This window comes from Ostrea edulis, chromosome 3, assembly GCF_947568905.1.
Source record: "Ostrea edulis chromosome 3, xbOstEdul1.1, whole genome shotgun sequence".
Lineage (NCBI taxonomy): Eukaryota > Metazoa > Mollusca > Bivalvia > Ostreida > Ostreidae > Ostrea > Ostrea edulis.
Window position 1 is genome coordinate 11,602,712 of NC_079166.1, and position 22,499 is coordinate 11,625,210.

Genomic DNA, 22,499 nt, shown 5'->3' on the forward strand with positions numbered 1-22,499 from the left:
GAAACAATACTTATAGGTAGTCCTTGTTAAACTAAGGAATTTGAACAGAAACTTTTACATCTTCCCCAATTCAACAGTCATTTGTACATTATTTATTTAATATTATGACTTATAAGTATATTATAAACTGATAGTGCATGTTATGAATTACAGTATTTACCATAATGATCACTTAAACATTTGAAATAAATAACACAGACTATAATGACCAAATAATCTTCAATCGACCAGTATTGACCAGTTTTAACCAGTATTGACCACCAGCCTGGTCAATACTCATTGACCACTTTTTTGCCAACCCTGAGCTGCAAATGAAAATGAACACGCTCTGTAATCAGAAGAAAAGCTGCATGTTAAGAAAAAGAAAGAAACCTATCCTTATTTTATATATAAATCCTCATTTTCATTGCATATCTATGTATTTTTGAATATTTTTTAATGTCATAGGCTTCTAGCCTAATGTGTAAATGGGTCACCAATTTTGATGAGGTTGCAAAGTTGAGCAACAAAGTTAGCCGAATCCATTGACTAATTTTCTTGGGGGTGGGGTGGCTCAACTTTAGTTGAAAATTCACAGAGTTGATCCCAAGGATTGATGGGTTGTTAGTGTGGACAGAGGACTCAGAAAATGCAGTTGTATTGACTGACATAAAGTAACAAAATTGCAAACTGAGGAACCTCCAGATTGTGGATCTGAAGCTCTGCTGCTGAGCTAAATGGCTAATCAGCTAAATTAGAAGAATGTCTTTATCTTATTCTTGTGTTGTAGGAGTTGATATGGAATGCTGAGCGATTAAAAAGATGGATGTAACAGAAGAAAATAAGTCCAGTCGTAGTCCACTGGGTATAGATGGCACTCCAATGTTCTTTGTGGGGGAGGACATTCTCATTAAAGGAAAGGTCAGTCATTAGTTGTACATGGTTAAAACTGTTTAGTTCGGATTTGTTGAAATGATAAACCACCACAGGATTATATATATATGTGATAAGGACTCATTTGCCCATCAAACTTGACAGTCATGGTTTTGTAAGAAAATCAAGTGTATGTTGTTAAAAAACAAATCATGATACAACTTGGTAGAACTTTATTCTCAATATAACTCTCAGTGTGATTAAAATGTTGTAGAGTGGGATTGGGACATTAACCAGACAATTTGTAGAGTTTACATATTTTGAATGGAGTTTTTCGGTCTAGAAAAATTCAAGAACAGACTTGAATGCACTCAAATTATGCCAGATCATTTTTCCAGTATTTCATGTGATAGAAAAATTTTGTTTGTCCAACACAATACAGTGCTGTATGTTTTCTGGTAGAATTTAAGCATTCACAAAAATAAGTATTGAACTTTAGTAAAATGGAGAAATAGTGTCACTTTCAATACCATGTACTCCAGATGAGTCTAAAGACCAATTATGTGAAACTCTATTGGACATGGTCTCTTATGACTTAAAAGAATTATTAAGTCTTTCTTTAAAGTTCTAGAGTTTTTAATTTTACTGGGTCTCAGATAGGCTGCTATCATACATCCTTTAATGACAAGTCCTTTTATGTTTGTATTGTAATTTTGATTAAATGTTCAGCTGTGAAAATCATTGCCATACCTGTATATCATCAAATTTTACACCCACTTAAAAACCTCACTAGACCTATATGGTCTCTTGATCAATATACCATTAGTATACTGGAAAATGAAATATTCTACCAAATTCCCCAGAATTCTGATAATTAGCCAACAGTAATGAGGGCTAAATCAATCCAGTCTTGGTCTTTTTTTATTGATTAATTAATGTCCTGTTTGAATCACCAGCTTATTGACTGACTTTTATCTGTTAAATTTTTTTCTAATTTTGCACCTCCCAAGAAATCTTAGTAGTCCGGTTAGAAATTGTATAAATTTAGATCAAGAGCCCCCCACACCAAATATGAAAAATTGCCAGATTGCCAACAGTATGCAATGGGTGGTATATCAGTGTAATATTGATCTTTCCTGTTGATTCTGGGAATTAATGACTGATTTGATTCATATTTTTATCAAAGCTAAGTTCCCATGATTGTGTCTGACGTAATTAGTAATGCTATTGACGTGTTTGAAATCACCAAGGTTAGTGATCTGAGAAAGAATTGTAGTTTACTGAAGTGGTTGATGATAAGTGAAATTTTTTCATGTGTTCTTATTATATTTGTGCATGGCGAATGATATTTCTCCACAGGGAGATAACTCCTTGTTTGAGGAACTGCCGGAGGGAAAACGGATCATTCTGGGAGTCTGTGCCATGCAGAAGAAGTCCAACTCCAAACCAATGCACGAGATCCTGGATCGGCTGGAGAAATTCATGCAGATCCAGACCATGATTTTTGACGAGGATGTGATCCTAAACAAGTCGATTGAAGAGTGGCCAGTGGTGGACGTCCTGATAAGCTTCTTCTCGGCAGGATTCCCGCTGGACAAGGCTATTCAGTACACACAGCTCAGACAACCTTTTGTCATCAATGACTTAGAATCTCAGTACACTCTTCTAGACAGGTATCTATTCAACAGTGCCTTTTTTTTTAGTTTGGATTTCATATCTATGATTTAGTGTGGAACTGAAACAAAAAACAGAAGTTTAAGGCTGAAAATATTTTAAATAACACCAGAAATTTACTCGTATTTATGTATGTTACTTGTTAATCCTGGCGAGATTTGGTTTTGTGGTGATATTTTCACAAAAACTTACACTGGTGCAGGTGTCAATTGAAATATCACAGCCAAGCCAAATCTTGCTGAGATTAGTAACTTACATGTACTCAGTGAATATACAATACATTATAGCGTACTTACATGTACTCAGTGAATATACGGTACATTATAGCGTACTTACATGTACTCAGTGAATATACGGTACATTATAGCGTACTTACATGTACTCAGTGAATATACGGTACATTATAGCGTACTTACATGTACTCAGTGAATATACGGTACATTATAGCGTACTTACATGTACTCAGTGAATATACGGTACATTATAGCGTACTTACATGTACTCAGTGAATATACGGTACATTATAGCGTACTTACATGTACTCAGTGAATATACGGTACATTATAGCGTACTTACATGTACTCAGTGAATATACGGTACATTATAGCGTACTTACATGTACTCAGTGAATATACAGTACATTATAGCGTACTTACATGTACTCAGTGAATATACAGTACATTATAGCGTACTTACATGTACTCAGTGAATATACAGTACATTATAGCGTACTTACATGTACTCAGTGAATATACAGTACATTATAGCGTACTTACATGTACTCAGTGAATATACAATACATTATAGCGTACTTACATGTACTCAGTGAATATACAATACATTATAGCGTACTTACATGTACTCAGTGAATATACAGTACATTATAGCATACTTACATGTACTCAGTGAATATACAATACATTATAGCGTACTTACATGTACTCAGTGAATATACAATACATTATAGCGTACTTACATGTACTCAGTGAATATACGGTACATTATAGCATACTTACATGTACTCAGTGAATATACGGTACATTATAGCGTACTTACATGTACTCAGTGAATATACAATACATTATAGCGTACTGCTCTGGATTTAGTTAAGTTTGTTTTCAACGAATGGCTTTACTTACGAATGCAAAGAGAAATTGATTGACAACAAAGGGTTACGGTTCTTTAACCACAAAATAGAAACCCCACCTCACGGAGATGCCTCTTTTTTCCTCAAGCCATGAGAATGTGACACCCACAAGTGGTTCAATAGTAAAATGAGGCATGGATCAGAAAACAATGTCGAAATGTGTATAAGATAAGAATGTGGAGGATGCTGGGCGTGAACAATTGTGTCTACTAAATGTGTTGTATTGTAGGAGAGAGGTGTACAAGACTCTGTTTGAAAATGAAATTCTTCACCCTCGATACACAGTGTTGAATAGGAAAGCAGATGATACAACAGACTGTAAGCATTATCACTTTGAGTTTTACTAATCCAACCTGGATTTCTCCAAATGAACTTAAGTCGAAACTTGGACTTAAGTCTGAGCTTTTACTCAAATTTTGATTGCTCAAATAAAAGAGAACTCAAACTTAAGAGAAATCTAAGCCAAATCATTCAATGATGAATTATAATACATTCAGTACACCTATGCATGATTTTACATTTGACTTGATGGAGAAACTTTGATAAATATTTTGCTGTAGTGAGTTTTCTATAAAATTGACAGCTCAGATAGTGATGTCGGACGACAGTATAGAGGTGGATGGGGAGACGTTTCACAAACCGTTTGTAGAGAAGCCAGTTTCAGCAGAGGACCACAATATCATCATTTATTTTCCCCAGTCTGCCGGGGGAGGCAGCCAAAAACTGTTTAGGAAGGTAAACACTTCTTTTGCTAGGGAGTTTGCGTTATTTCTTTTTTTTTCTCCAAAGAAAGTGTCTGCTTTTCCTTATTTTGTGCTAATCGTTTATACACCTGTGTGTGTATGTGACATATTTTACAGTACAGCGATGTTTGTACGTCTGTCTGTTTGGGGTTTTCTGTTTCTATTTTCTTTTCTCTGTCACATATCAAATTAAAACTTGCTTTGTACTTCTAGATTAGTTTGCAATTTCAATTCATTTCAGCCACTCTTGTGGAAGTTTTGCCCTGTTATTTGAAATTCATTGTTATACAGAAGGTGTATGGTATGTCTGGCTAACTCCTCCAACAGTTTTCAAGTGAGGACCTTCTTATTTTACAGACTGCTTTGTATGGGTATTGAAGTTGTGCATATGTTAAGGACTTTTAAATTTTTTAGGTCACCTGAGTTTACTCAGGTGACCTATTGCAATTGGTTGTCATCCGTCGTCGTGCGTTAACAATTGAACATTTTTAACTTCTTCTTGATAACTACCAGTCCATTTCTTTTCAAATTTGGTATGAATCATCTTTGGGACAAGGGGGAGATAAATTTTAAATTTCATGACTCCAGCACCCCTGGGGCAAAAACTGCCCAAAATTTACCAATTTTCAAAAATCTTCTTCTCAAGAACCACACACTTGTCAGAAAAACTAATTGCATGGTGATGTAGATTTGTAAATATCATTACAAGCTAGTGAAATTTAAAGGATTGGTAGATTTGTAAATATCATTACAAGCTAGTGAAATTTGAAGGGTGATGTAGATCAGGAAGGCCTCTACCAAAATTGTAAATTTCATGATCCCCAGGATAGGGGTTCTGACCTCAGGGCAGGACCAAACCTAGTATATAGTGTTTATGTGTAAAACACTTAAATAACATCTTTAGTGCTATTGATACTAAATTGAAAGAACTGGTAGTCCTGTACCAAAATTGTAAATTTGATGATCTGAGGGGTAGGGGTTTTTGTGTCAGAGTGGGGCCAAAATGGTCAGTTATTAAATGTGTGAACAATAGACATTTTTAACTTCTTCTTGATAACTATTATTCCAGTTCTTTTCAAATTTGGTATGAAGCATTTTTGGAACAAGGGGGACATATATTGTAAATTTCAGGATTCCTTCACCCTTAGGACCTTAGGGGCAGGGCAAAAACTGCCCAAAATTGACCAATTTTCACAAATCTTCTGCTCAAGAACCACACATGTCAGGATAATTAAATGCATAGTGATGTAGAGCAGGAAGGCCTTTGCCAAATTCCCCGGGGTAGGGGTTCTGACCCCAGGGTGGGGCTAAACTTACCATATAGTGTCTCTGTGTAAAACACTTAAATAACATCTTCTTTAATGTTAATGATACTGAATTGAAACTGAATGGATATTCTGAAAGAGCGGGTAGTCTTTTACCAAAATTAAAAATTTGATAATCTCCAGAGTAGGGGTTCTGACCCCAGGGTGGGCCACACTTAGTATATCATGATATTTATGTGCAAGTTTGCTGATACTGTATAAAATCTAAAGGCATTAGAAACTGCAGAAAAAGATGTACAAAAAATGATGAATTTCACAACCCAGGGGTTTGACTCTAGGATGGGTCCAAATTAGTCATATCTTGTGATGTTTTAATGTTAATACACCTATTATATTACATGTATGTAAATCTTTTCATCAGTGTATGCACTTATGAGGGCATTGAAGTTTAAAGAACACATCTTGTTTTATACTGTTGGGTCATATTTAAAAATATGTTTGTTTCCCCTCTCCCGACCCTAAATTTCAGAGGAGGTAGGTAAAGATTTATTTTTTAGCCAGCAGAATTTTATTTAGTATGAAATCCCCATGACTATTAACAAAGCCCGAAACCAAAACATCATGAAGCACATCATTCCACGTTTCCTCATCAAACTCAAAAAGCCGGTTCTTCCGTGAGGTTAGGGGAAGATGTTGATTTCAGAAATGCTCATTATCTAACCACTGAACATAGACATACATGTATTGTACATGTATAACAGTTGATTCTATGAACACTCGGGGTTTCATCAGATTTATTCTGCTATCTATGCCATGCAGTCAGGTAGAATGTTGTAACTGCGAACAATGGTGTTGTTATTTCGGACACATCATGTTATATATAATTCCTCAGTACACCTTGCTTGTCGTAAGAGGTGACTAAATGGGGCGGTCTTTCAGATGAGGCCACAAAAACCGAGGTCCCGTGTCACAGCAGGTGTGGCACGATAAAGATCCCTTCCTGCTCAAAGGCCATAAGCACCGAACATAGGCCTAAATTTTGCAGCCCTTCACCGGCAGAGGTGACGTCTCCATATGAGTGAAATATTCTCGAGAGGGATCTTAAATGATAATCAATCATCATAACATGGTGTTATAACTTCGGACAGTTGGTAAATTTGGTTGCTGCATATTGTGTCGTTCACTGGCATTTTATGCTTTTGTTTTTGCATATGTTAATTTATATGTGGTTGAGATTTCAAATGTGTTTATAATATTTTTAATCATAGGCTTATCGGTAGATTTAACTTTTACCAGAGAATGTTTTAACAGGACTTGATTTTGTCGATCAAACAAAATGGACGCTGACATCTTTTACAAGGCCATCATTAAAATTATTTTTGTTTGATGTACTCCGACCCACATTTTTCAAGGTGGGTAGGTAGGTAGGTATTTTTTTTTGCAGTATCGAAAAATTGATTATTGTCATAAAAACGCAGACTTAGAAATTTATTGATGTTTTCATTAAACATTGGACAAGACAGATTTAATAATTATTGCTATAAAACATTCATCAAAAAAGTTTCTTAGAGAATATAAACCTTTAAAATGAAACAATGTCTATTTCCCTGGAAACCAAATTAAAAAAAAAATAAAAGTACTGAAAAAAATGATTGGGTAGGGGCGATTTTCATGGGTCGGTCGGAGTACATCAAACAAATCATTTTTATTTTTGGCCCAAGGTCTTGTATTTAAGTCAACCAATCAGAGCTGAGTTACAAATGCGCATATAATTAGGTTTTTTCCAGTTTGTAATTATATCAAGTTCGGAAGTAAATTTGAATTCAGAACGCGAGGATATAATACTTATTGACTGTCGAAAATATCACACCTGTCCGAAATATAAGCACTTTCTCCTACTGAAGAACCCGGACGCCCCAAAGTCTATTGTCTCTTCATTCATCGTGTAGACAACATTTAAATCCATCTCGATCTAGCAAACCCCCTCAATAATCAATTCGCATTGTTTTTATATAAAAAATTCTGATCATTACAAAATATCAATATGTACTTGAAACGGCCCTGAAATTTTACAGAAATAAAAAAAAATCTTCACCAGCATGACGGAATAAAAACTTTGGGTTGGTGCGACTTTCTCAGACTCAGTCGGGCCAGGGGAAACAACAAAAAATTTAATTTTGGCCTTGCTGAACATTAGAAGTTAGCTTAGATATTCAGAACAGGAAATTTTTTCTAAATTTCATAGACCTTGGGAGTAGTGGTACTTTTTCACTATTACTCTGGTGACTGATAAGGCCTGTGGACCACTTGTTGAGAAAATTACAGGTTGTTATGGGGAGATATTAGAAAATGAGTACATGGTTTTAAGCTACACAGGCAAATGTGCCTCACGTGAATTTCACGTGAAATTCACGTGAAAATTTCTATGTGAAATTCACGTTAAAAGAGCATCAAATGTGAATTCACACGAAAAAAAATCACGTGAAATTCACATAAAATTCACGTGAATTTCACGTGAAATTTTTAACATGAATTTCACATAAAATTCACGTGAATTTCACATAAACTTTATAACGTTAAATCATACATGGATATTTTGATACTCTGAATCTCGGGTTCAGATGAAAACAAAAAGGAGTACAAATCTGCTTTCAATCTGCTGATAATTTAATTGATTGAATTTGTTTTTACATGGTTGTCTTCATTGTCTTTTTCTCTTTCTTTTAATCTCTGAAAAAGAAATATTTATGCATTAGAAGGACTGTTCAATATACAAAAGGAGTCATATTAAGCCTTATGTACACATACTGTACTATGAATGAAATTGCACGTAGATGTAGCAGAAACGAAGAAAAAAAAAGTTGCAAAATTATCAATAATTTGTGTTTGAAAGAAACATAACCTTTTATATATATCATCATACAGAATAGAATAGAATTATTATACAAGATACAGAAGGAAGTCATGGAATATGTTTTCAAATTGTCATGTTCTAATCCAGAGGCGATTTGAAAATGACTTTGCATTCCTCATTATCTAGATTAAATTTATATAAATGCATTGCTTAAAATGATAGCTGCAGAACTGTAGCTCTCTGAAAAAATATTTTGACATATCTCTGTTATGTCAAAATATTTTTTCAGAGAGCTACAGTTCTGCAGCTATTAAAATGAAACGATTGACATTGATAGAGCTTTCAAGCTTACATTCTTCTCATTTAAAACTATAGTTAAAGGGGGGAGCAACCAATATATATATACATTTTATTGGCATTACGATATATATAACAATCGATGGACATTGTTACACATCACCCCCCCCCCCCCCCCCCCTTCAACGTGCCTGATCTCGATGATGCCTCTATGAAGGTAATATAGAACGTTACTTAGCACCCCTAATCAATATATAGATCAATTAAATTATAAAAATTATGTTCTGAATTACGATTACCATGTTCTCTGATGAATAAGGAAAGATTAACAAACCGTGTAGAGTTATGCGATTCTGCGACACGTCCCCGAAGTGACTTCCATATTTTCGCTGTCGTGCCTATTCGTTGACGTACCCCGTCTAAAGTAATTCTCATCAGTCTGAAATAAGCGGTTGCATTAGGAACTTTAGATCACATAAATGTAATAAGCCTAATGGCTTGAATTTACACTGAACATTTATAATTACAATGCTCAATCTCATCTTACCTGTAGAGTTTCTATGTACTTTCACATTCACTGTCTTGCATACGTCAGACGCGTCAGACGGCTTACGCAAGTGTGACGTCACAGTCTTGTAAATATTACCGGAATCTGACTGTAGTGTAAAGTTTTATAGATATTTTTTAAAAGTTATCTAAATATACATGGACAGTAATGTTAAGAATTGTTTATGTTTTTCGCTTTCTTCCGAGTGCTAGAAATCTGTGTTTTCCTTTTGATTGACGATCTACAAATTCGGGATAGTGAATACGGCTATACGGCTGATAGAAAATTTTCATTTCTACATGCGTGTATCAGCAATTTCCAGTAGGTCTAACTTTATGCATACACCAGCTTCCAAGGTATCACACCGGTAATTATTCTCGATGTATCTAATGAGGGAGGGGGGGGGGGTAATTAAAATTGATGCCAAACTACCGACAGCGGAAAACAATATCATGGCATTTTTTCCCACCTGCACAATACTACCCTCAAATCACATGTATGTAAACAGCCCAAGTGCACCCCGACAAGTAGCCTGTTACTAACATCATAAAGCAGCGAGATAAAAAATTTAACTCATCTTCAGTAGTTTTACAAAACTGACCAAAACAACAATCTTTTGGAATGCATGGTTTTGAATATTCACCAGTTTCAATTTCTAAAGGGTGGGCAAATATTCTTAGCTATTTAAAACGTACTACTCTCACAAATGGAAATTTCAAATGGTCTTATTAGTTTTAATTCATAGTTATTTCTGATTTTACTGTAAAATAGTAATTTTCCATGTTTAGAAAATTTCTTGGTTTTGAAGTTGCATATTCTAACTCTATCAATATAGTGATTCTTCAAGTAGTTGGAAAATATGCTTTCATTAATATCTATGATGATGGGAGATTTAATTTATATTTTAATTCTTAAGAGAAAAAATAATGGGAAATGAGAGAAATCAGGTGTGGAAAGTACATGTAATCATACTGCGTACAGAACTACAATGCAAGTTAATAATTTCGCAAATAAACGAGGAGAGGGAGGCGTGAGCAGGATCTACTTTATTGGTCGTTTGCCTACATTTTATAAATGTACTCTAACTTTTGAATTGCCTAATCTCCATATCGTTTTATATTTTACCTTAATTTTATTTATTTTTTCGCTTGAATATATTAAGAAGTGTGAATATTTCACTTTAATCGCTTTTCTTGTGAAATTTTTAACGTGAATAGCTTTTCACGTGAAATTCGTGTGAAATTGTTCGTGTGAATTTCACATGAAGAAATGTGTGAATCTTTTCACATGAAATTCACGTGAATCAACGTTCACATTATTTCCTTGCGAAAATCAAATCACATTAAAATTTTCGCAAGGAACTAAATGTGAAAAGTGATATAATGCTTTTCACGTGAAATTCATGTGAAAAATTTAACGTGAATTTCATGTGAATTGCTGTTCACGTGAAATTCATGTGAATATTTTAACGTGAATTTCACGTGAAAAGTGATTCACGTGAAATTCATGTGGACATATTAACGTGAATTTCACGTGAATCACTTTTCACGTGAAATTCACATGAAATTTACGTGAATTTCACGTGAAAGGTTCATGTGAATTTCACGTGAACAGCATTTCACGTGAAATTCACGTGAGGCACATTTGCCTGTGTAACCCTTTGATGAAAGTATTAGATATCCAAGGATATGATAGGCCAAAGTATATTGTTTTTGTTTTTTTTTGGGGGGGGGAGGGGGGGGGGTCAAATAGGGCTTGGGTCTATGATTGAACTCTATGGGAAAAAATCAATTCCAAATTAAACAGATATAAGTTGACAAATATAGAGTTCTGGGATCTTCGGAAATGAGAAGAGAATGACATGGCCTACAAAGTAATATCAAGGTCAAGGAGCTCCAGTGACCTTGACCTCTGACCATGAACATAAAAACTGGTAAAACTTTAAAACTGGGACTAATAGTGACATGGGATCTTCAGAAATGTTAAGAGGATGCAAACTAGGATCAAAGTCAAATGACTTTTGTGACCTTGACCTCTGACCTTGGTCATAAAAACTCGTATTACTTTAGAACCGGGACCAGTAGAGACATGGAATTTTCAGAAATGATAAAAGGATGTTGTGACCTACAAAGTGATGTGACTCCAGTGACATTGATAAAATCTGATGTAACTTCAGAATTAAAATTAGCAGGGATTTTGTGCAAGGGAGTTCTTAATGTGGGGGATAATAATAGTACTCGGAGAGAGCCCCTGCACTTTTATACAGCTGGTATTTTGTTTGGGAGACTTTATAATGAACTGATCATAATCATATCTTGTTGATCTGGAGATAGCTTAGTGTGTCAGGTTTTAAAAAAATGCTTCAAATGTGTCCTTAGAAATTTTAGATGTGTAACGACGTTTCACTGTCAGTGTAAAAAATGTAAAATTTGAGACTAAAAATCTGACATATTTTTTACTTTTGAATTTGCCTGAAAAAGATCTTTGAAACCAGGTGCGAAATTGAGTGATAACTAAATTACCTGACCTACATTTTGAAATATTTTGTACATCATAAAATCCAGTTGTAAAATGTCAGCACGGGAATGACAAGTTTTTGTCAGTGTAGTAGGAGCTGTTGTCCTGGGACTAAAAAGACCAAAAACAAAGGCATTGTAGAATTATAAAATTCAGATTATATGGCCTGAATACACACACATTTGTTTACATGTTAAAAGGTTTGCCTCGGTCACCCACCTCAGGCCTTCTGTTGGCTGTGGAAGTGCTTTAGGCCAGTCTCATTTCCTGTGAGTTTAACCTGCTGTTTTTTACCCTTTGCTTTGATAAGGTGAAGTTTCCCTGCATAGTCTCTACATGTCAACCCTGCTTACTACCCATCACTACTAAGATATCTAGATGTGGCATGCCCAGGTCTTGGATCTAATATCCCAAGTTATTCATCTGGTTCTGAGAGCATTTTTTTCTGAAATGGCTGTGGGAAATTTTCTGTGCTTCATTTTTATGTGGAAGAAAAATATTATGGTTATCACTTTTTTTCCCTTAAAATATTGATTGGTATTAATGAACCCTGATTGACAAAAAATGTTCTTACTTTATGTAACTTTGGCAATAAATAATTGTTAAACTATAGAATTTCTTTAAACTATTCATGCACATTAAGACATTATTAGGGTTCTTCATATTGAATGGGATTCATAAAATTCTAAAACTGAAACTCGAAGCCCTGCATTATTTCTGAGGTAAAGAAATGAAGAAAAATAAACCCCCATCCTATTTGAATAAAATACAAGAGCAGATCTCAGAACCAGATAATCATAATCCAAATATATATGTATGTATGTATTAGGGGTTTGGTACATAGTAGCCTTTATAATAGCTGGTATTTTAGTATCTAGTCTAGAATAATAGAAAAGTAGGTATATTTATGTTATCAATTAATTTCACAGGAGCTTGATTGATTAATTAATGCAGTTATTGTAATTATGCTGTAGAGAAGAATGCGTGTGAGTATAGTGATGAATGAAGACATGTTTCAAGTTCAGAAAGACATTTAATCTCTAGAAAGGGCACCTGCCTGATTTTCATTTAATCTCTATAAAGGGCACCTGCCTGATTTTCATTCATTCAAATTGTGATATGTGACATGAAAGCCATTGTCAGAGGTGGATTTTGAGATTATCAATAAATCAAATTTCTTCGATTTTCTGCTGTTGATTGTTTCAGTGTTAAGAGGTGGGTGACCTTTGTAGTCAGATTTGATGCCAGTATTTTTAGCTCACCTGAGCCATGATTTTTTAAATTAGAATTTGTCTGCCATTTTTGTTGTTGGCATTTTCATCATTAACTTTTCAGAGTTTCATCTTCTCACAAGAGCCATTTGGCCAATTTCAGCCAAACATATTTGACACAAAGTATCCTTAGGGGAATGGGAAGTTTGTTCAAATATAACGAAGGGAAAATAATGGTGGTCAGTATGTAGAAGAGGTTCACATCACAGGGAAAATCTTATTTTCATCTTAGGAGCCATAAGGGTTTCATTTCTCTGATTAGTATGCAAACCTCCTCATACAGATGTAAAATCAAGTTCTTCACAACAGGGCTACAGTTTATGTCTTACATTTAAGAATATCCAGGAAAAATCTCGGAAATTTGTTTTTTCTTAAGAACCATTGAAATACGTCTTCGTTAGCCAAGGGTTTACGATCTGCTCCACTTCTCTACAACCCTTGACTGCATTGGCATGATTTTTGTAGCTTTTAGTGGCGTCCTCTAGCGGACGGAGCAAGCTGTTTGGTTTACATCATGTTCAACCAATGAAAATGCGTTTTTGAACTACACTTTGTGTGGTGTTCAAATAAAAATAGCTGCAACCAGTGAGTGGCACTGTTTTATACGTAAATCATTTAAAATCAATTAACTTTTTTCCGTAAGCAAAGCCTCATTGCACAGTCTACACACCACCATGTTGTATTGGAGACTATGAAAATCAGATTAAATGGAAGCATTTTAAGACAATAACTAAGTTTTTACACATTTCTTCGTCTTTCATGTGTTCTGACGTAACACGCTCTCTGCAGGGGACTTGGCCTGCATCCAATCATATACAGGAAATTGTTGTCACGAAAATCGTGCCAACGCAGCCAAGGGTTGTAGAGCGGATCGTAAACCCTTGGCTAGCGAAGATGTAGAAATACAAGCATATATTCAAACCGTGTTCACCGAGGCCAATACTGAGCCACGTCAGTTTGTTGTATTATGTGGGGATTTATATAAAGACTTTTGTTTATTCTTCTTAGGAATCATGGAGATGCCATGTATGAAACTGAAACTGTATGAAACTGATACACAATCTTGTATCCTGGTTATGTACAAAATGTAGAAACACAACAAAAATATTCTCAAGAAGTACAAGGACAGAATATTTATCAACACAGTGTACTTGTATGCATTTGTTCTCATGTAGTGCGAGTTCCCTGTTTCTTCATTCCATAACTCAGGACCACAGTTGGCAATTCTATTTTCGGTGTCTCCAACTAGTTCCCCAGTAGTGTCTATCTTGGTATGAGGATTCGGATGATCATTGCAGCTCACAGACTCCTTGTTTGTCCGTCTGTCTGTATGTTTAGAATAACTTTCCTGAAGTCTTCTTTTGTTCATCTTCAGGTTTCAGAAAGCTTCATGTAAATGTGACTAAATCTTGAGGAAATGTTTGTTTCATATTCAGGGCTTCTGGTTGTTGTCTCTACATGTATATTGTTGCAAATGAATTGTATTTTATCGTCCTTGAATAATGATTTTGTGGAATTTGAGCATTTTGTGTATGATTGGAAAAGCATAGCTAAAATGCAAATAAAAATAGTTTTTGTGTTTTGTGTATGATTGGAAAAGCATAGCTAAAATGTGAATAAAAATAGTTTTTCTAAAGTTAGGTGTAAATCAGGTTAAGTTTTCATGATATTATAACATGAAATAGAAAACCGAAACAAATTGATAAAACCTGTATATTACAGATCGGGTCCAGAAGCAGTGTGTACTCCCATGTCAGCAGGGTCAGAAAAACGGGATCTTATGTGTACGAGGACTTCATGCCGACCGATGGAACGGACGTGAAGGTCAGTGGAAGTGAACCAGCTTCTTTATGATTTCAGATTATGAAGGTCGAGAACTTTTAAAATTTATAGCTAATTATAATGTCAAAATGTCTCTGAATTCTTGGATTGAATCAGAAGCAGAGAGAAAACAATCACTAGTGATTTCATTTTGAAAGTTTTGTCTATGTTTAAAGCGGTTTAGACTTGGAATTATAAACAGATATTAATTTTCAGAATACAGGTGACTCTCGATAACTCGAAGTTCAAGGGACCTTGATAAAACTTCGAGAGATCGAGAGTTCGAGAGATCGAAATTCAGAAATTGAAGGTCCGCCGGTATGGTTAAGATTTTACAGTAACCGGAAATGTATACCAACAAGATCATTATTATGATATCGTTTTGACATGTTTTCCTTCATATTCGTCAGGTACTTTGATATAAAAATAAAATCTTATTTTGCATTACTAAAATATTTCAAAGTTTATTTATTTATTTGTTCTTTAATCATGCTTAGATGGGCATACAAAACCAAGTTCAGATGACGCTTTACTATCGCAAACTAAACAGAACACAATGTTATGTCGCTTTACCCAAAACAAAAATTCTAATGAATGAGCAAACCAATGTTTTAGAGTAACTTTACACAAAGAACAAACTCAAGAAATTTAAAAGCCTCTAGATCTCTAAATAATGTATAAAACTTACTCTCTCGTCACGTCAAAACAAATTCTAGATATCATTCATAGTCGGATTATATATAATTTTAATCATCACCACTCAAAACCCCAATACAAGGTGTAAACTGACCAATTAGCCAATTAGCCAATCAAGTGTGTCACCTCCACAAAGAAGCACCGGCGATGTTTCAACTATGTAAACACCTAATTACACCTCCGGCATTCAACAAAATCCAGGTAAGGCCCAAGCGGAAATTATTACACGCTTGGGTAACGGTGGGTATACGCTACCACCACTTCGAGAGGTCGAGAGTGAAAAACAATGAAATGTGTTTTACGGGACCCAACTTCACTTCGAGAGATCGAATGTTTGAGAGATCGATAGTAAATTTGCTTTGTTATATAGAGAAAAAAATTGGGACCATGATTTCACTTCGAGAGATCAAGAACATCGAGAGTCACCTGTAATTCATGTTCATGGTGTATAAGATTTGCTGAGTACAAGTTCTATGAAAATCATTTACTAGCTCCAATACTTTAGATCTTGTTCTGTAATAGACATTTACTAGCTCCAATACTTTAGATCTTGTTCTGTAATAGACAGTCACTAGCTCCAATACTTTAGATCTTGTTCTGTAATAGACAGTCACTAGCTCCAATACTTTAGATCTTGTTCTGTAAAAGACAGTCACTAGCTCCAATACTTTAGATCTTGTTCTGTAATAGACAGTCACTAGCTCCAATACTTTAGATCTTGTTCTGTAATAGACATTTACTAGCTCCAATACTTTAGATCTTGTTCTGTAATAGACAGTCACTAGCTCCAATACTTTAGATCTTGTTCTGTAATAGACATTTACTAGCTCCAATACTTTAGATCTTGTTCTGTAATAGACAGTTACTAGCACCAATACTTTAGACCTTGCTCTGTAATCGACACTCCCTTACAGGTGTACACGGTGGGCCCAGACTATGCTCACGCCGAGGCTCGCAAGTCCCCGGCCCTGGACGGTAAGGTGGAGAGAGACGGGAACGGTAAAGAGGTCCGCTACCCGGTTTTACTGAGCGCCAAGGAAAAGGTGTTGGCGCGTAGAGTCTCGCTGGCATTCAAGGTAAGAACACAACACTGGTGATGTACTCTATTCTTGACTTTGAATGACATTGTATAGACACCGATATAGAAATCACATTCTTTCTTTTTTCAGCAAGCTGTGTGTGGGTTTGATTTGTTGCGAGCGAATGGGAAATCCTACGTTTGTGATGTCAATGGATTCAGTTTTGTTAAAAATTCTACAAAGTATTATGATGACTGTGCCAAAATTCTTGGGTTGGTATATAATCATCTTGTTGCATATGAACTATTTTCTTGATCATTAGCTCACTAAAGGTTTTATGTGATTATTACTTTTTGTATAATTTAGCTTTATTATTGTTTTGTGTTTTTTTGTGAAATGAGTGTACTACTGTACAATCGATGCATAATTAAAAATATAATGCTATCAATATAGCGCAATGCTAATTCATAATTCACGATTGTTAAATAGCGCAACAGTAAATCACGATCGTTAAATAGCACAACAGTAAATCACGATTGTTGAATAGCACAACACTAATTCACAATTGTTAAATAGCGCAACAGTAAATCACGATTGTTAAATAGCGCAACAGTAAATCACGATTGTAAAATAGCGCAACAGTAAATCACGATTATTAAATAGCACAACACTAATTCACGATTGTTAAATAGCATAACACTAATTCACGATCATTAAATAGCGCAACAGTAATTATAAATCACGATTGTTGAATAGCACAACACTGATTCACGATTGTTAAATAGCACAACAGTAAATCACGATTGTTAAATAGCACAACAGTAAATCACGATTGTAAAATAGCGCAACAGTAAATCACGATTATTAAATAGCACAACACTAATTCACGATTGGTAAATAGCACAACACTAATTCACGATCGTTAAATAGCGCAAGAGTAAATCACGATTGTTAAATAGCACAACAGTAAATCACGATTGTTAAATAGCGCAACACTAATTCATGATTGTTAAATAGCACAACACTGATTCACGATCGTTAAATAGCACAACACTAATTCATGATCATTAAATTGCACAACACTAATAGCACTAATTCATGATTGTTGAATAGCACAAGACTGATAGTACAAGTGCTAATTCACGGTTACTCTGTTAGTATGTGACCAATAATTGAGCTAAATTTTGAACATGCTAAATGAAATACAGAATTTGTTTTATGGTGTTGTGTAACCACTTGATAAAATTACATTACAGGACCATGATCATGCGAGCTCTTGCTCCCCAGCTTCACATTCCCTGGGTCCTGGGATCCGCTCCCGAAGACATCCCTGTCGTTCCTACAACATCAGGATCCATGTAAGATTCTGTGATATAATAGTGATAAATACTACCAAAACCAAAGAAATATCTGATATTATTACAGAATTATCTGATATTATTATAAAATTATCTGATATTATTACAGAATTATCTGATATTATTATAAAATTATCTGATATTATTACAGAATTATCTGATATTATTACATCTGATATTATTACAGAATTATCTGATATTATTACAGAATTATCTGATATTATTACAGAATTATGTAGGTTATGAGGTTATGTGACAGATAACAATTTCTTGAGTATGGAAATGTGAAAATGTTTGATGAAAATATGTATTTCACAGGATGGAGTTGCGATCTGTTGTTGCTGTGATTCGCCATGGTGACAGAACGCCCAAACAGAAAATGAAAATGGAGGTCAAACACAGAAAGTAAGTTTCCTGTGTATTAGGGCTGTTCGAGAAATGATTAAATGGGGGGGGTGTCGGGTGGCAAATGATATTTTTTTGTGTGGGTGGTCGTATTTTTTCATATTTTATTTGGTCCGTGGTTGGACTCTTAAAAAAATATTTATTATGGGTAGTGGGTAGTTTCTATTGTTTTATTTTGTGCCACGTGGGTGTTGAGTTTTCAGAATATTTTTATTGTCGCTCTTGTCGTGTTGGTTACAAAATGTCGGAGGGAAAATTGAAAACGTGCTTTCAAAATGCTGCTTTCGAAATCGGAAATCGGAAGTAACAGAACTATTCGAGTTGTCGCTCTTTGCAGCGCATAACTTTCCATTACGGCACTCTTCAAATTAGAGGCGCCTTTAGTAGGGTCCCTTTGGACGTGATGACGTCGAACTCTGATTCTGTAGATTATTACAGTTTACAGTGCATCGATTTTGGGAATATTTTGAAACCAATAGGTATTCCATTTTCTAATAAAAATAGGCAAACCTTAGTTGATTTATACGAGGGTACCGATGCGTTATATTTATCAGTCAGTGTGATGGTGACATAGAGGCCTCCGGGCGCGGGCTCCATTAGAAGACGAACGATTCGTGGAAAAACATATCCATACCCATTTCATGATAATAGCATCGTTTGGACTCCCAATCTTTCCAACATTCCCGCCATAGATGCCTTTGATTGTTGATGTGACATCGTTTCTTCAGAACTACTGTGATACAATGTCGTACAGGCATTACCGCGTCATTGACTAGAATGTTTGTCCCGAAAACCTCGTGAGATTTGTACCGTTTTCATTTTTAAAAATATTTTTTGTGGTGGGTCTGGTTAGTTTTTTTTTTTGAATTAGATGGGTCATTGTAAAATGAGTTTATCAATTTGATAGGTCATGGGGTAATTTTTTTTTTTACATTTTTTATGGGTGCTTGGTACATGTATATACAAAAGGTGCCTCCCCCCCCCCCCCCCCCCCCCATGTATTTATTTCTGGAATAGCCCTTAGATTATTTCCAGGCTGATTTGCCGAGTAAATTTGATGACTGATGTAAGGGTATCAAAAGAGATTTGTTTTTTGAACACGTCAGACATAAAAAAGGACTATATAAAAGAATCAGGGCTCTAATTGCCAACCATAATCAACATAATTTGTTGTTTTATTTCAAAATATAGTGTATTGTGTGGAAAAATCTCAATTCAACGAAATTGTTATTATCAGTGTAATCAAGGTGATGTAGGACTGGAGATATGACATCACAGACACCCGCATGATGTTTTGATGTCATTTCAGTATTTTGATGAAAAATGCACATTTTCCCAGTTTTTCTTTTAGAAAACACCAAGCACTACCTGTAGCTCAAACAAAGTACATATTCTTATGCCACAAATTTGACTTTCCAGCATATATCACAGAAATTTTTGTCCCAAATCTACTCTCTATGTTTTCTATTTAATCCACAAAAATTATCATTTTAAATGTCAGACTAAATCTAAGTAAAATTTAGAAATTGGACCAAATGTTATGTATTCTTTGTGACTGTTAAGATCTCACACAAATTATGTGAAACTGTATTGAACATTATATCTGTTCTATGTGAAACTGTATTGAACATTGTATCTATTCTATGAAATGAACAGAGGCTGTAGTCTATCTTTTTGAGTTTTTTGTTTGTTTGGGGGTGGGTGGGTGGGGTGGCAGAAAGGCTATTGTCATACTTGTGCATACCAGTAGTCCTTTCATTCATGAATGTCCTGTTTTAGATTCTTTGAGCTCTTTGAGAAGTATGATGGATATAGAAGAGGACATTTAAAACTGAAGAAACCTAAACAGCTACAGGAAGTGCTGGACATTGCCCGGTTCCTACTGTCAGAGAACGAAGTGTCGTCTGACCCGGAGGTCTGCGAGAAAAAAGCCAAACTCCAACAGCTGAAACTGGTGCTAGAAATGTATGTCACGTGTCTTTCAAAATTACCTAATGGCATGCAGTTAGTATGAAATGTTTGATATTATTGTTCACTATAAATAGAATATAAATGATATGCATTTTTTAAACAAAGTTAAAATGAATTCTCACTATTAAAATTATAATTATTTACAATGTTGATATGGTAAAATGATACATATAAGAGTTAGTGGTACTATATTTTTGAATTAATAGATTTGCATTTGATTGACATATTTTGCGAAAAATTACTTTCTGTTTGCTTTGTTTAGCCATCATTATCCATCAAACATAACCGTCGGACAACCTTCAGTGTAGAGACAGTGATACAATGACCTTGACTCACATTGCTGCGAGTTTATAAACATTTCACCACCCTCTTTTGCATTCTGCTTCACTCTATTAATATTATTCTTCAGCAGGATTATATTTCCTGTTTCAATTTTGAAACCTCTAACCTTTTGTGTACTGATTCACAAAAATATTAAGCTCTATTGCATCTTCTCTTGCAGCAGAAACAGACTTGTATTTCACCCTCACAAAGAGTGTTTCAGGGATATTTAAGAAATCGCCATGTTTCTTTATCTGTTAATCTGTAATGTGGACTTCGTGTATAAAAATATGAAGTTCATATGTGCTGACTTAGGATATCATTAAATTAAATCTGAATTTCAAAACCTAAATTACACTTGAAAACATCATTATGTAGATAGCCATACTACCTGTTTCTATATAGAGGTATGCAAAATTGTAGATCTAGATGTGATCACATTCTCGGCATGGGATCTCTGTATCATCAAAAGTTTTATTTATTTGTACTGATATTTTTCTGTCTGCGTTTTAAGAACCTCCTATCAAGGATAGTGTGTAAGATATATATGATTGCATGGTCACACAATTTTTATTATATTGGATGAAAAGTTGGAGAAATATATTTATTTATTCACTGAAGTGATTTTCCCCCCCAAAAAACATTTCAAGAATGATTTAATCTGACTGGGCACATCAGTAATCTAGTGCAGGTGCCTGTCTAAACCCTTCATTTACATCAACAACCTGTTCAACTGGTCCACAGAAAGATGATCTTGCAAATTATGCAATTTTCACGTGATAATTACCTCATACAAGCTTAATTTTAATCACACTGATTATATAGATAGGAAGTGCAAGACTATGGTATGGGGATATACATCTATTTTTTCCCCACTTCAAAACCATCAGAAAATTTCTTTTATTTGTATAAAATTTGGTAATTTATATGATGATGAAATTGTATCTAATATTTCGAGAGGAATATGTGTATTGAAGTATTTAACTAAATTAGGTTCTAAAAAGTTAAGACGGATTGTAGCATGCTTTAAATATGTAGGAATGCATTTTCTTAGGCCTAGAATTTCAGGTTGCAGAGAGTGGTTCTGGATAGGTATGTTCTGTGTAACTGTACCCTGTAGACATTAATCAGACTGGTCAGTGGGAGGTATAGGGTCATTGTGCAATGTATATCTTTCATCCGTTCTTGTAGCAGTGTATACTCGTGTTGAATGTGATTGTCGATGTTAAATTTCTAGGTACGGTCACTTCTCGGGGATAAATCGCAAAGTTCAGCTGAAATACCAACCCTTCGGACATCGTAAATCTAAGCGGTCTTCTAGTGAAGATGGTGTGTAGATTGTATTGTCTTATTGACTAGTAGTCCTCCTCGTCTGTTACTCACGCCTGTTACTCACGTACTAGACCTTTTGTTGTGTATAGTCACCTCATTCATCTGCATGACCCGTTTTTTTTCCGTTTTAATAATATGTTAGCTTGGCATCATTTTCTGTTTTGGTTGCTATCAGCAAATACTTCATGACATACCTAATTTTTCTTTTCTTTTTTTTTTCTCATTCAGTGTACGATCAAGGGGAGTTCACTAGAAGGCACAACAAAACATTCAATGTGTCATGTGTATCGATTTTCTCTAATAAGACATTCTCAATTTCTCATCTCGTTAAAAGTGCGTTGTTATTATGCTGATTGTTTAACCATGCAGTTAATTTTATAGCTTTCTTCTGCACATTGGTGGTGGGTCC

The 22,499-nt window shown here is 34.9% G+C and overlaps 1 protein-coding gene across 12 annotated transcripts in view; it reads left to right on the forward strand.

Moving 5' to 3' along the window:
• LOC125674387 (inositol hexakisphosphate and diphosphoinositol-pentakisphosphate kinase 2-like) overlaps window positions 1-22,499 on the forward strand; it is a 120,104-nt gene that overhangs the window by 6,032 nt on the left and 91,573 nt on the right. For 5 of the 12 annotated variants that reach the window (XM_048911521.2, XM_056160038.1, XM_056160033.1 and 2 more), the window contains exons 2-13: window positions 770-900; window positions 2,212-2,525; window positions 3,903-3,991; window positions 4,257-4,408; window positions 12,097-12,165; window positions 14,890-14,991; window positions 16,599-16,760; window positions 16,854-16,975; window positions 17,960-18,061; window positions 18,380-18,466; window positions 20,246-20,431; window positions 21,996-22,087. In XM_048911521.2, coding sequence (XP_048767478.2) covers window positions 802-900; window positions 2,212-2,525; window positions 3,903-3,991; window positions 4,257-4,408; window positions 12,097-12,165; window positions 14,890-14,991; window positions 16,599-16,760; window positions 16,854-16,975; window positions 17,960-18,061; window positions 18,380-18,466; window positions 20,246-20,431; window positions 21,996-22,087 — 1,576 coding nt within the window. In that variant the 5' untranslated portion in view covers window positions 770-801. The remainder of the gene's footprint in view (window positions 1-769; window positions 901-2,211; window positions 2,526-3,902; window positions 3,992-4,256; window positions 4,409-12,096; window positions 12,166-14,889; window positions 14,992-16,598; window positions 16,761-16,853; window positions 16,976-17,959; window positions 18,062-18,379; window positions 18,467-20,245; window positions 20,432-21,995; window positions 22,088-22,499) is intronic. The other 7 variants (XM_056160032.1, XM_056160037.1, XM_056160043.1 and 4 more) reach the window with 3 other exon arrangements.